Genomic DNA, 12,332 nt, shown 5'->3' on the forward strand with positions numbered 1-12,332 from the left:
GGGCGCTGCGTGCCGCGCCCGCCGCTCTCAGCGCAGCCGGCTCGGGCCGCTCCTCCGGGCTCAGGCGCGGCGGCGGCGGCGGCGGCGGGGACCGCGCGGACCGAGGGGGCCGGGCGTGCGGGGCGCGCGGGGGGCGCGGGGCCCGGGCGCGTGGCTGCGGCTCGGCCGGGCGGCGCCGCTCACCTGGGGCGGGGCGGGCGGCGCTGTCAGGGCCGCTGCTCCCGGCTCCCGGCCGCGCTCGGAGGCACGAGCCGAGCCGTGACTTGCGGCGCCGCTTGGTCGTGGCCACGGCCCGAGAGCCCGGTGCTGCCGGACGCCGCCCCCGCCCCGCCTCCCGCCGCGGCGCCGCATCCCGCCCGCCTCGCCGCCCCCGCCTCCGCGTCCTCGGCCCCCGCGCCCCGCCGGGGCCGCTCGGTGCGCCGCCGCGGCCTGCGGGAGCCGCGCGCCCGGCCCCGCCGCCGCACCCCGGCCCGCAGCCCGGCCCGCCCGCGAGACCCCGGCCCGGCCCGCCGCCCGCGCAAGATGTCGGCCCGGACGCCATTGCCGACGGTGAACGAACGGGACACGGAGAACGTGAGTAGCCGGAGCCTCCCCGGCGGCGGCGGCGGCGGCGGCGGCCGGGCCACGGCGCCCCCGGCCCCGCTTCCCCTCCGCGGGCCGCCGAGTGGCCCCCGCCGCGGGTCCCGCCGGAGCCCCCGCCCAGCCCGCCTTCTCCCTTCCAGCCCCTGGGTGCTCGGCCCGGGGCGACGGGGGCCCTGCCGGGAGGCGGTCCTCGCGGAGACGGGTGATGCCGCGCGGAGAGGCGCGGGGCGCTGGCAGAGGGCGCGTCTCGAGGGGCTTTATTTCCGCTCGGCGTTCTGCATCCCCGCCCCAAGGTCTTGCTTTCTGATCACCGATGAGCCGGCCGGCCGACTGCCTCGTCTCCCCGGGCTTTGCTGGCTCTTTCGTCCTTTGCAGCCCCAACCCCTGCATTGCCCCATGACTTGGCTTTTTGTACCATTGGGTCCACATTTGGGCATCTGGGTCGTGGGCACCGGAGGGGGACGGTGGGGAATGGAAGGGACGAGAATGGGAGTGGAGATGGCTGCGAGAGTGGGTATCTGAGTTTAATGCCGCTGTGTGATACTCTTCCATAGACACGAGGGCAAGAATTTCACCGGCAGCTTCTGTGGCCCCGGGGTTACAGCAAAATGTTTAAAGGCCAGATGAAGCCAAGGGCTTCTGCTTCTCTTCCTCGAGTCAGTGGTGATAATTCAGGGCAGGTTTTACTTTAAATACCTCTCCTCCTCCTTGGAGTGTCACAAGGTGCATTTCTTTGAAGGAAGGATTTTCTGTGTCTTTGATCAAATTGCCCTCAGGAGTTTTTATCTAGAGGCAGATGTCCCTGGTGTGTACACTCTTGAATACCTAAAGAACCAGATCAGTTGTATCTCCACGTTCTGAAAAGTACAATTGTGTGTGTGCGTGCGAGTTCCTTTGTGGGAAAGGTTTCAACAACAAAAAAATTTTTTGTAAGCCCTCATGACCCTGTAAGGAGGGCCTTGGCTGATTTTTCTGCCTGGTTTTCAGGAGCTAAAGGGCTGCTAAGTTTTGGCCGGCTGTCCAGCCTCCCTGGTTGTCTAGTTCACTCCTTGACTCGCCGCTCTTGGTGCACCGCTGCCTTCCTGGGGTTGGTAAAATAAAATGATGAAAGGCTTTGGCGTTCTCAGACAAAAGGTATAAGAGAGAAGAGATCCAGACTCAGCCCTGAGGTGCTGGGGGGAGGTCTAAACAGATTATTGAATTTTGGAGAGTAGAGGAGCTCAGAAACTTAATATACTGATAGGAAGGGCGAAGAAATTTCGGTAAGAGCCGATTGTACGCGGCCCAGGAAGGTATTTCAGAGTATGCTTTTGTCTTCTCGAGTCTCATCCATTTAAAATGGGAACGATACAGTGTAAGGCTGCCGACCCAATCAGTTATGACTTATGGTGCATCATAACTGTTTCCAAACCATCTCAGAATTGTTTTTACAAATAGAATCTATTTACAGTTTTGACCGAGAGATGGGTTGAAGAAGGTGACCGGAAAAGATGCAAAATTGGGTTAAAGTTGATTTTCAAGCCGAGTTGGGATGGAATTTTTCTGACAGAATGCCCCTGGCATTCGGTAGGAATGATAAGTAAGACAGATGACCTTTGTTTTTGTCCTAAAACACTGTTTTTTAACCTAGGAAAGGTGGAAGAATACATTTTTCTTTTAGATTTTGTATTACAGCAGCTGTCTCCGTAGTCGTGCGAAGAAGAGGCTTTCTGCAGACATGAGACATGAGAGGCATCAGGGAAAAGTAGGAAACGCAGCACCCCATGTACGACCAAAGGGGTGGGGGGCAGCTAAGCGGCACCGGTAGGATGCGTTTTGTTGTACCTTCTGAAAACTAGGCTCTGAAAACTCCCTTGCTGTGGTGCTGAGCGTGTTTTTTCACAGTCACTCTGATGGTCTTGTCCCTTGTTGTGGGTTGTGTTGTGCATGACTCCGCCTTCATTTAGCTGTTTACCCACCTGATTTTCTCCTGATTTGCCAGGGAAAGTATCTGTTATACCATGGCTGTTGATGTATCTATCAATATGTATGCACTCCAGCTTTGTTTTTGAGCTGGAACGGATACAGAAGTAGTATTTAAAACAAGGCCTCTCCCCTCAAGGAACTTGACAAGAAAGGTAAATACAGCCCTAAAGGAGTCCTGTGCCACGGAGAGTAGCGTGTAAACAGAGCTCAAGTGCTTTATAGGTGCAGTAGGTGTTTATCAAAGGGATCGCCAGTGATGGCTATTAAATCACCATCTCTCTTTATTCTCTGCTTGGTAGTAACTGTCATTAGCCAGCCTTGCTTACCTCTCATCAGGGAAATACAGGAACAAATCTGCTGGTTAGCTAATGTATTAATGCCAGTACGGTAGTCAAAATGAACATGTGTTTGTACTTGTTTTCAGTTAAATTGACATATTTTAAAAAACGGTTGTGAAAATTTCCATTTGTGTGACGATTAAATGCTTCTAAGCCCTTTGGAATATTAAGGACATAACTAAAAATGTTTTATTACCGCTAAACACATTTTAATTTCAACAAGTACAGTAATTAAAAAAAATCTTTGAGGAGTTCCTATCATGGTGCAGCGAAAACGAATCCCACTGGGAACCATGAGGTTGCAGGTTCGATCCCTCCCTGGGCTCGCTCAGTGGGTTAAGGATCCGTGAGCTGTGGTGTAGGTCGAAGATGCGGCTTGGATCCCATGTTGCTGTGGCTGTGGTGTAGGCCGGCAGCTGTAGCTCCAATTAAAATCTTTGAATTTTATTATCATTTGCAGTTATTATAAACCCTTTAGTCGTATGTAAATGGATTTGGGTTCCTCGGGAATATGTAATATCCATCCTTCCCCGTGCCACTAATATATATAAAGATCAATTTAAAGGTGTGTTACAGCACTGTAACATTAGTCATAAATAGCCCCCTTTTTTACTACTACTGTGTGTAGTAGAGTAGGAATTACTTTTGCTTGAGAACATTCTGTGTGTATTTTTTCACAAGTATTTTCCCAGCTGAAGGATTTGTGTGTGCATTGTCAATAGGCCTCCAGTGACTAAACACAACAGAACAACCAGTGGTTAATTTAAAGGCAATAAATACTTCATAGTGAAGTAGAAAGCTATTTTATAGATCATCAATTTGCGCAAAACGTGTAAAGAGTAAGTCCTGAAAGAGAATGGATATTCGAAATATTTCTTTTTTTGGCCTCTTTTAGATTGTACGTGGATACCTCTAGCATGGATGTAGATAATATAGTACCATTATTACTCTTATTACTTTTAAATGAAGCAAGATTTTTTTTTATGTTTAAGAGAAACTCTGGGCTTATTTTTATGGATCCAATGTGTCCAGACTAGCTTTCTGTGATCAGTGTAAAGGAACCTGATTTGATTCCTTCTTGGGATTAGTTTTAAAACTGACTTTGATTAAATTTATTTTGCAACTTTTAATGACAAAACTCTTGATGGTGATTCGTTGCATAGATCTGAAAGTCGCTGCGATGACTTTTACAGGTACGAAGGTGGACCTCAGTGGTTTGCCTGATGGGGATCCTTGTTGATAAAGTGAAAGGGCGAGAGGGAAGCGTGCTTTTGCTGCTCCTGTGGGGTTTTCTCAGCACCTGTGCATACATCCCGGTACCTATCACGTTGCCTTCTCATTGCTGATTCGCTTTGTCTCCTTTGTCCCTAGTGCCAGTCCAGTGACTGGTAGTGATATATACGAGATCAGTGGTATAACATTCCCCTTTACATTTTTTTTCATTTGTCCTCAAAATATGCCACTGACGCTGGAAAGGGTAGATATTACACACCACGAAGCCTTCAGCCAGTGCCGGGACCTGCCTGAGGTCTTGATGACTCTCTGATGTCCCACCCTTGCTCTACTCACGCTTTTGCTTCTCGAGGCAGTTTTTGGTTTGTTTGGTTTTGTCTTAGAGGTTTTAAAAGAACATGCAGAATGATAGGAGATACTCTATTAGAGGAAGAACAGAGTAGCTCATGCTCATCTCATTTCGGACCCTTTGCTGTTTTCTCTCTCTGAAGTGTCTGATCTTTTCCCCTTATGCCAAACTTACACATCCTTCACGGCTTGTGGTTTGAAGGAGACTTCTGAAATGATGGCAGCCAGTGTTGCCGTCCGCTATAGCTGAAGATCTGGTTCTGTGTGGTCCATACCATTGGTCTCCGGAGTGGGTATGCAGGACAGTCCACTGTAGAAAAAAAAAAATCTTTGCCTTCTGTCATTTTCCTTCTGACCTCGATGCTATTATTAGCTCTCTCTCTCAAAGCTTATATTGTTTAAACAGCCACATATGTTTGAATTTTTACTTTCTATCATTCCTTTTCCATCACATTCGGAGGTCATTTTTCCCTTTTCCTGGAAGACCTCCTTGAAGTTCCCTTGGTGAAGCTTTGTCAGTCAAAAACTTTCTTTTTTTAAATATGAAAATATATTTTGCCTGTTTTCTTGAAAGATAGCTTTGCTCAGTCTCCAATTTTCAGTTGATGTTCCATTGTCTACTTCTTTCCATTCTGTTCCTTTGATCTATGTGTCTGTTTTTGTGCTAGTACTATACTGTTTTGATTACTGAAGCTTTGTAATGCAGTGTGAAATCAGGGAATGTGATGCTTCCAGCTTTGTCCTTTCTCAAGATTATTTTGTCTCATCTGGGTCTTTAGTGTTTCCAAACATATTTTAAAATTACTTAGTCTAGTTCTGTGAAAAATGTTACTGGTATTTTCATAAGGATTGTATTGAATCTGTAGATTGCCTTTGGGTAGTTTGGTCATTTTAACAATATTAATTCTTTAAATCCAAGAACATGATATATCTTTGCATCTGTTTTATCTTCTTCAGTTTCTTTCATCAGTGCCTTATGATTTTCCAAATATAGGTCTTTTACCTCTTTAGATAGGTTTATGCCTAGGTATCTTATTCTTTCTGGTGTGATGGTAAATGTCATTAATTGTCTCCTTTTTTCTCTTTCTGATAGTTCATTGTTAGCATATAGAAATATGAAAGATTTCTGTATGTTAATTTTGCACTCTGCAGCATTAGCAAATTCATTGATGAGCTCTAGCAGTTTTCTGGTGGTGTCTTTAGGATTTCCTCTGTGTAGTGTCATGTCATCTGCAAACAGTGACAGTTTGACTTCTTTCCAATTTGATTCCTTTTATTTCTTTTTCTTCTTTGATTGCTATGGCTAAGATTTCCAAAACTATGTTTAATAAAAGTGGTGAAAGTGGACATCATTGTCTTGTGCCTCATCTTAGAGGAAATGCTTTCAGCTTTTCACCATTGATCATGATGTTTGTTAGCTGTGGGTTTGTCATATAGGGTCTTTATTATGTTGAGGTGTGTTCCCTCTATGCCCACTTTCTGGAGAGTTTTTAATTACAAATGTTTATTAAACTTTCTCTAAAGCTTTGTCTGCATCTATCCAGATGATCATGTGGTTTTTATTCTTCATTAATGTAGTATATTACATTGATTGGTTTACAAATATTGAGAAACCTTGCATACATGGGATCAATCCCACTTGATCATGGTGTGTAATCCTTTTAATGTATTAGTGGATTCAATTTACTAATATTTTGTTGAGGATTTTTGCATCTATATTCATCAGTGATATTAGCCTGTAATTTTCTTTTTTTTGTGATATCTTTGGTTTTGTTATCAGCGTGATTCTGGCCTCATGGAGTAAGTCTGGGAGTGTTCCTTACTTTCAAAAAAAAAAAAGTTCTTTTGAGAATAGTTTGAAAAGGATAGGTGTTGACTCTTCTCTAAATGTTTGGTATAATTCATCTACAAAGACAGATCTGGTTATGGGCTTCGTGTGTTGACAGTATTAAAATTACTAATTTAATTTCATTACTGGAAATTGACTGTTCATTTTTCTATTTCTTCCTGGTTCAGTCTTGGGAGAACTGAGCATTCTAAACATTTCTAAACATTTGTCCATTTCTTCTAGGTTGTCCATTTTACTGGCATATAGTTGTTTGTAGTAGTCTCTTATGATCTTTTGTATTTCTGTGGTGTTGGTCAGAACTTCTTCATTTCTGATTTATTGATTTGGTCCCTCTCTCCCTTTTTCTTGATGGTCTGGCTAAAGGTTTATTTTGTTTCTGTTTCCAGAGAACCAGCTTTTAGCTTCATTGATCTTTACTACTTTTTTTTTTTTTTTGTCTCGATTTCAATTATTTTTGCCCTTGCTGTTTATGATTTCTTTCCTTCTGTTAACCTTGGGTTTTATTTGTTCTTTCTCTGTTTGCTTTGGGTGTAAGGTTAGGTTGTTTATTTGAGATTTTATGTTTCCTGAGATGCTTGTATTACTATAAACTTTTCTCCTAGAACTGCTTTTGCTGCATTCCATAGATTTTGCATTGTTGTGTTTTTGTTTTCATTCATCTCTTAGTGTTTTTTTTAATTTAATTCAATTTTTAGATTTCTTCAGTGATCTATTGGTTGTTTAGTAGCACATTGTTTAGCCTCCATGTATTTGTTTTTTTGCAGTTTTTTTCTCAAAGTTGATTTTAGTTTCATAGTGTTGTGGATGGAAAGATTCCAGACAGGATTTCAGTTTTCTTAAATTTACTGAGGCTTGTTTTGTAGCCTAGCAATGACCTTTCCTAGAGAATGTTCCATGTGCATTCTACTGCTTTTGGATGGACTGTTCTATATATCAATTCCATCTGGTTTATTTTGCCTTTTAATGCCAGTGTTTCCTTATTGATTTTCTTTCCACATGATCTGTCCATTGATGTAAGTAGGATTTTAAACTCCCCTACTATTGTGTTACTGTCCATTTTTTCCTTTATATCCATTAATACTTGTTTTATGTATTTAGGTGCTCCTATGCTGGGAGCATATATATTAACAGTTGCTTTATCTTTGATTGATTCCTTGATCATTATGCAGTTTCCTTCTTTGTCTCTTGTGACAGTCTTTATTTTAAGGTCTATTTTGTCTGATGTAAGTATTGCTACACTGGATTTCTTTTGATTTCCATTTGCGTGGGATACCTTTTTTCATCCCCTCACTTTCAGTGTATATGTGCCTTTTGATCTGAAGTGAGTTTCTTGTAAACACTATGTATAAAGACCTTGTTTTTGTTTCCATTCAGCTGCTCTGTCTTTTGATTGGCTCACCTAGTCTGTTTAAATTTAAGGTAATTATTGGTATGTATGGTCTTGACATTTTATTACTTGTTTGAGGGTTGTTTTTATAGGTCTTTTTCCCCCTTCCTTTGTGATTTGCTGACTATCTTTAGTGCTGTGCTTGGATTCCTTTTCTCTTTTTGTGTGTGTGTGTATCTATTATAGAATTTTGGTTTGTGGTTACCATGAGGTTGTTACTTAGCAATCTGTATATATATGTGATTGTTTTAAGTTGCTGGTCTTTTAATTTCAAATGCATTTTTAAAACCCTGTATTTATACTCTTCTCCTCTTATGAAGACTGTTTTTAATACCATATTTTATATCTAATTGTTTCATGTATCCCTTAACTGCTTATTGTAGATATAGATGATTTTTAGTACTTTTGTCTTTTAAGTTTTCTACTAGCTTTGTACATGATTGATTTCCTAACTTTACTGTAAATTTGCTTTCACAGCACTGAGCTTTTCCATTTCATAATTTGATGTTTCTAGTTGTGGCCTTTTCTTTTTCACCCAGAGAAATTTCTTCAACATTTGTTGTAAAGCTGTTTTGGTGGTGCTGAACTGTTAGCTTTTGCTTATTTGTAAAGCTTTTAATCTTTCCATCAAATCTGAACAGCAGTCTTTCTGGGTAGAGTTTTGTTTTGTTTTGTTTTGTCTTTCAGGGCCGTACCTGCGGCACATGGAGGTTCCTGGCAATGCTAGATCCTACAGTTAGTGCTAGATTGCTCACAGACAGTGCTGGACCCTGGAGTCTGGTTGCAGGGCCTAGGGATCTCAGAGCTGGTGTCAGGTCACTGGTTGGGGGGCTGGTTCCTGACACAGTTGGATATGGGGTCCAGATTGTCTTGAAGCGTATATTGGCCTGTTAGTAGGCAGGGCCAGAGCCCAGCTGGTCTCAGGTTAGGGTCTGGCCTGCTGAGGATAGGTTGTGTCTGCAGGCTGTAGGATTGTTCTTTTCTTGCATCTGGTGTCTGTCTCCTTGGTAGTTAAGTTTACTTCAGAGGCTACAGCAGGCTTCCTTGAAGGCAGGGTGGGGGTCCTGCAAATTCTGGAACTGGTGCCTGTCCACTTGTGGGTGGAACTGGGTCCTTAGCCCTTTGGTGGGCAGGGCTGTGTCTCTACAGATGCTGTGGACTTAGAGGGTCTTTAGGCAGCTTGTCTGCTGATGCATCCCCACCCAGCTTGTTGCTTGGCCTGAGGTATCCCAGCACTGGGGCCTATGGACTCTTGTGTGGGCCCAGATCTTGGTTCTGACAAACTAGAGGGAGGATCCCACAATGCACCTCCAGCATGAGCATTCATGAGATAAAAGGGGTCACTGGTGTGAGCTGAAGCCACACCCCACATCCCTGGGAGATGCTCTAAGATCAGCAGTTAGGTTTGCTCCATGCTTCTATTAAGTGACTGTTTAATAGAATATTTTTGCCCTGGGTCCTGGAACATGTGAGATTTTGTGTGCTCCCTTTAATAGCGAAGTCTCTGAAACAGCCTCAGTCCTATGGGGCTCCCCAGATTATGCCCTGCAGACTTTCAAAGCCAAATGGTCTGGGGGCTCATGTTCCTGGAGTTAGACTCCAGGACTGGAGAGCCTGGTGTGGGGCAAAGGGCTCTAACTCACACGGGAGAATCTCTGCAGTGTAATTATTCTCCAGGTTTTGGAACACCCATCCAGGGAGTATGGCACTTGATTTTTGTCTACATGTCTTGTTGTGGTTCTGTCTTTATGACTTTAGTTGTAGAAGATCTTTTCTGATAGGTTTCAGGCTTTTCAGTGATGGTTGTTCTGCAGATCATTGCGATTTTGGCGTTTTCTTGAGAGGGGATGAGCTCAGGTTCTTTCTACTCTGCCATCTTGGCCCAGTTGAGTTTAGACTGTATTGTTCTATGACTGGCTAATTTCATTTGGAAGAGTATTTTTAAGGTTCATCTGTGTTGTAGCATATGACAAAATTTCCTTTTTTTTTTTTGATTGAAAAACATCCATTGAATGTATATCACAAATTTTCTTTATCTGTTTAGCTCTTGATGGACATTTGGGTTGTTTTCATATCGTCTATTGTGAATGAGGCTGCAGTGAACATGGGAGTACAGATATCTCTTTGAGATCCTGACTTCAGTTCTTTTGAGTAAACACCTAGAAGTGGGATTCCTGGGTAACACAGTAGCTAGTTTTAACTTTTGGAGGAAACTTTGTACTGTTTCCTGTAGTGGCTGCACCGTTTCGTATTCCCACTAACAGTGTTTTAGGGTTTCCTTTTCTCCATATCCTCGTCAACAGTTGTTATTTTCTAGTTTTGCTTTTTGATAATATATTCCGAGCATAAAGCCATCCCTCACTGTGGTTCTGATTTGCAGTTCCCTGATGTGATGTTGAGCATCTCTTCATTTCTTTGTAGAAATGTCTATTCAAATCCTTTGTCCATTCTAAAAAATCAGATTATTTGTTGAGTTGACTTTTGTGTATCGAATAAGAGAAGGGTCTGTTTTCATTCTTTTACATGTGGATATCCTGTTTTCCCAGCACCATTTATGGAAATAGACCATCTTTTTTCCTTTGAATATTCTTGGCACTATTGTCAAAGACTGTTTGACCATACATAGATAGGTTTATTTCTGGGCTTTTGATTCTGTTCCATTGGTTTATATGTCTGTCTTTATACCAGTACCATGCTGTTTTATTACTTGCAGCATTGCAGCTTTGTAATGTGTTTTGAAGTCAGAAAGTGATTTCAGCTTTGTTCCTCTTTCTCAAATTTGTTTTGGCTATTCAGTGTCCTTATGGTTCTAAATGGATTTTAGGATTTGTTTCTGTAAAAAATGCCATTGAGATTTTGATAGGGGTTGTATTGTATTTGTAGGATTCTTTGGGTAACATGGACATTTTATGAATGTTAAATCTTCCAATCTTATGAACATAGGAGATCTTTCCATATATTTGTTTCTTCTTTAATTTCTTTTAGCAGTGTTTTGTAGTTTTCAGTGTACAAGTGTTTTGCCCTCTTGGTTAAGTTTATTTGTAAGTATTTTATTGTTTTTGATGCTATTATAAATGAAATTATTTTCTTAGTTTTCTCTTTGCATCATATGTTGTTACCGTATATGAGCATAACTTTGTTTTGTTGATTTTTGTACTGAAACATTTATGAATTTGTTTATAGTTCAAAGTGTGTGTGTGTTGTGTGATCTGTAGGGTTTTCTACATATAAGATCACATCATCTGCAAATAGAGGTGCTTTTATTTTTTCCTTTTCATTTTGGATGTCCTTTATTTTTCTCACCTAATTGCTTTAACTAGGACTTTCAGTAAAGCTGGCCCTCTATTCCTTCAGGTTCAGCATCTATGGGTTCAACAAATTGCAGTTAAAAATATTTGAAAAATAAAATCACAGAAAGCTCCATAAAGCAAAGCTTGAATTTGTTGTTCACGAAGAACTATTTACAAATAACTTTTATTTATATTATATCATATTATTCTATTACTTATAGTTACCTGGATGCTGGAGGATATGTGTAGGTGATATGCAAATACTACAAAATTTTATATAAGTAATTTGGGCATCTGTGGAATTTGGTATCCATGTGGGGAGGGGTGCTTGAGCCAGTCCCTTGGAGATGTTGAAGAATTGGTGTACTGTGTTGAATATGAGGCAACAGCGGGCATCCCTTGCCTTATTCCTGATCTTAGAGGAGAGGCTTTCAGGGAGTGTGATATTAGCTGTGGGCTTTTCTTATGTGGCTTTTTATTATGTTGAGGTAATTTTTCTATCCCTAGAGTGTTAAGAGCTTTTATCATGAAAGAGCACTGAATTTTGTCAAATGCTATTCCTGTATCAATAGAGATGATCATGTGATTTTTATCATTTGTTAGTGTGATGCATTACACTGATTGTCATATGTTGACCCATCTTTGTATCCCAGGGCTAAATCCAAGTTGGTCCTAGTGTATGATCCTTTAATATGCTGTTAAATTTGGTTTGCTAATATTTTATTTAGGATATTTGTATCTGTGTGTTAAATTTGGTTTGCTAATATTTTATTTAGGATATTTGTATCTGTGTGCATTAGGCCTTTAGTTTTTGTTTTTGTTGAAGTGGATTTTTCTGGCTTTGGTATTAGTGTAATGTATCAGAGCAGATAAAAATACTTGAACAGTAAAATTACAGAAAGTTCCATAAAGTGTAGTGCTCTGATGTGCTGAGTTAGGAAGTGTTCCCCTCTCTTCAATTTTTGAGAGAGTTTGAGAAGGACTAGTATTAATTTTTCTTTAAGGGTTTGGTATAATTCACCAGTAAAGGATATGATATCAGGCCTTTCTTTGTTGGGAGGTTTTTGATTATGATTCCATCTCCTTACTAGTTAAATATCTCTCCAGATTTTCTGTTTCCTTATGGTTTAGTCTTGGTAGATTGTGTTTGTAGGAATTTCTGTTTTTTCTGGTTTATTGTGGGCGTATATTTGTTCATAGCAGTCTCTTCTGTCCCTTTTTATTTCTGTGGAATTAGTTGATTTGTCTCTTTTTTATTACTAATTTTATTTATTTGCGTTTCCTCAATTAAAGTGAGTTTATTTTAGACAGCACCTAGTTGGGATTTTCATACTTTAAAA

At 41.7% G+C, this 12,332-nt stretch overlaps 1 protein-coding gene across 7 annotated transcripts in view; it reads left to right on the forward strand.

The window, feature by feature from the left end:
• Positions 393-12,332, forward strand: part of MARK1 (microtubule affinity regulating kinase 1) — a 126,231-nt gene continuing 114,291 nt past the window's right edge. For 4 of the 7 annotated variants that reach the window (XM_021064328.1, XM_021064330.1, XM_021064329.1 and 1 more), the window contains exon 1: positions 393-573. In XM_021064328.1, the coding sequence (XP_020919987.1) occupies positions 523-573 (51 nt within the window). In that variant the 5' untranslated portion in view covers positions 393-522. The remainder of the gene's footprint in view (positions 574-12,332) is intronic. The other 3 variants (XM_021064333.1, XM_021064335.1, XM_021064334.1) reach the window with 1 other exon arrangement.

This window comes from Sus scrofa, chromosome 10, assembly GCF_000003025.6.
Source record: "Sus scrofa isolate TJ Tabasco breed Duroc chromosome 10, Sscrofa11.1, whole genome shotgun sequence".
Classification (NCBI taxonomy): Eukaryota; Metazoa; Chordata; class Mammalia; order Artiodactyla; family Suidae; genus Sus; species Sus scrofa.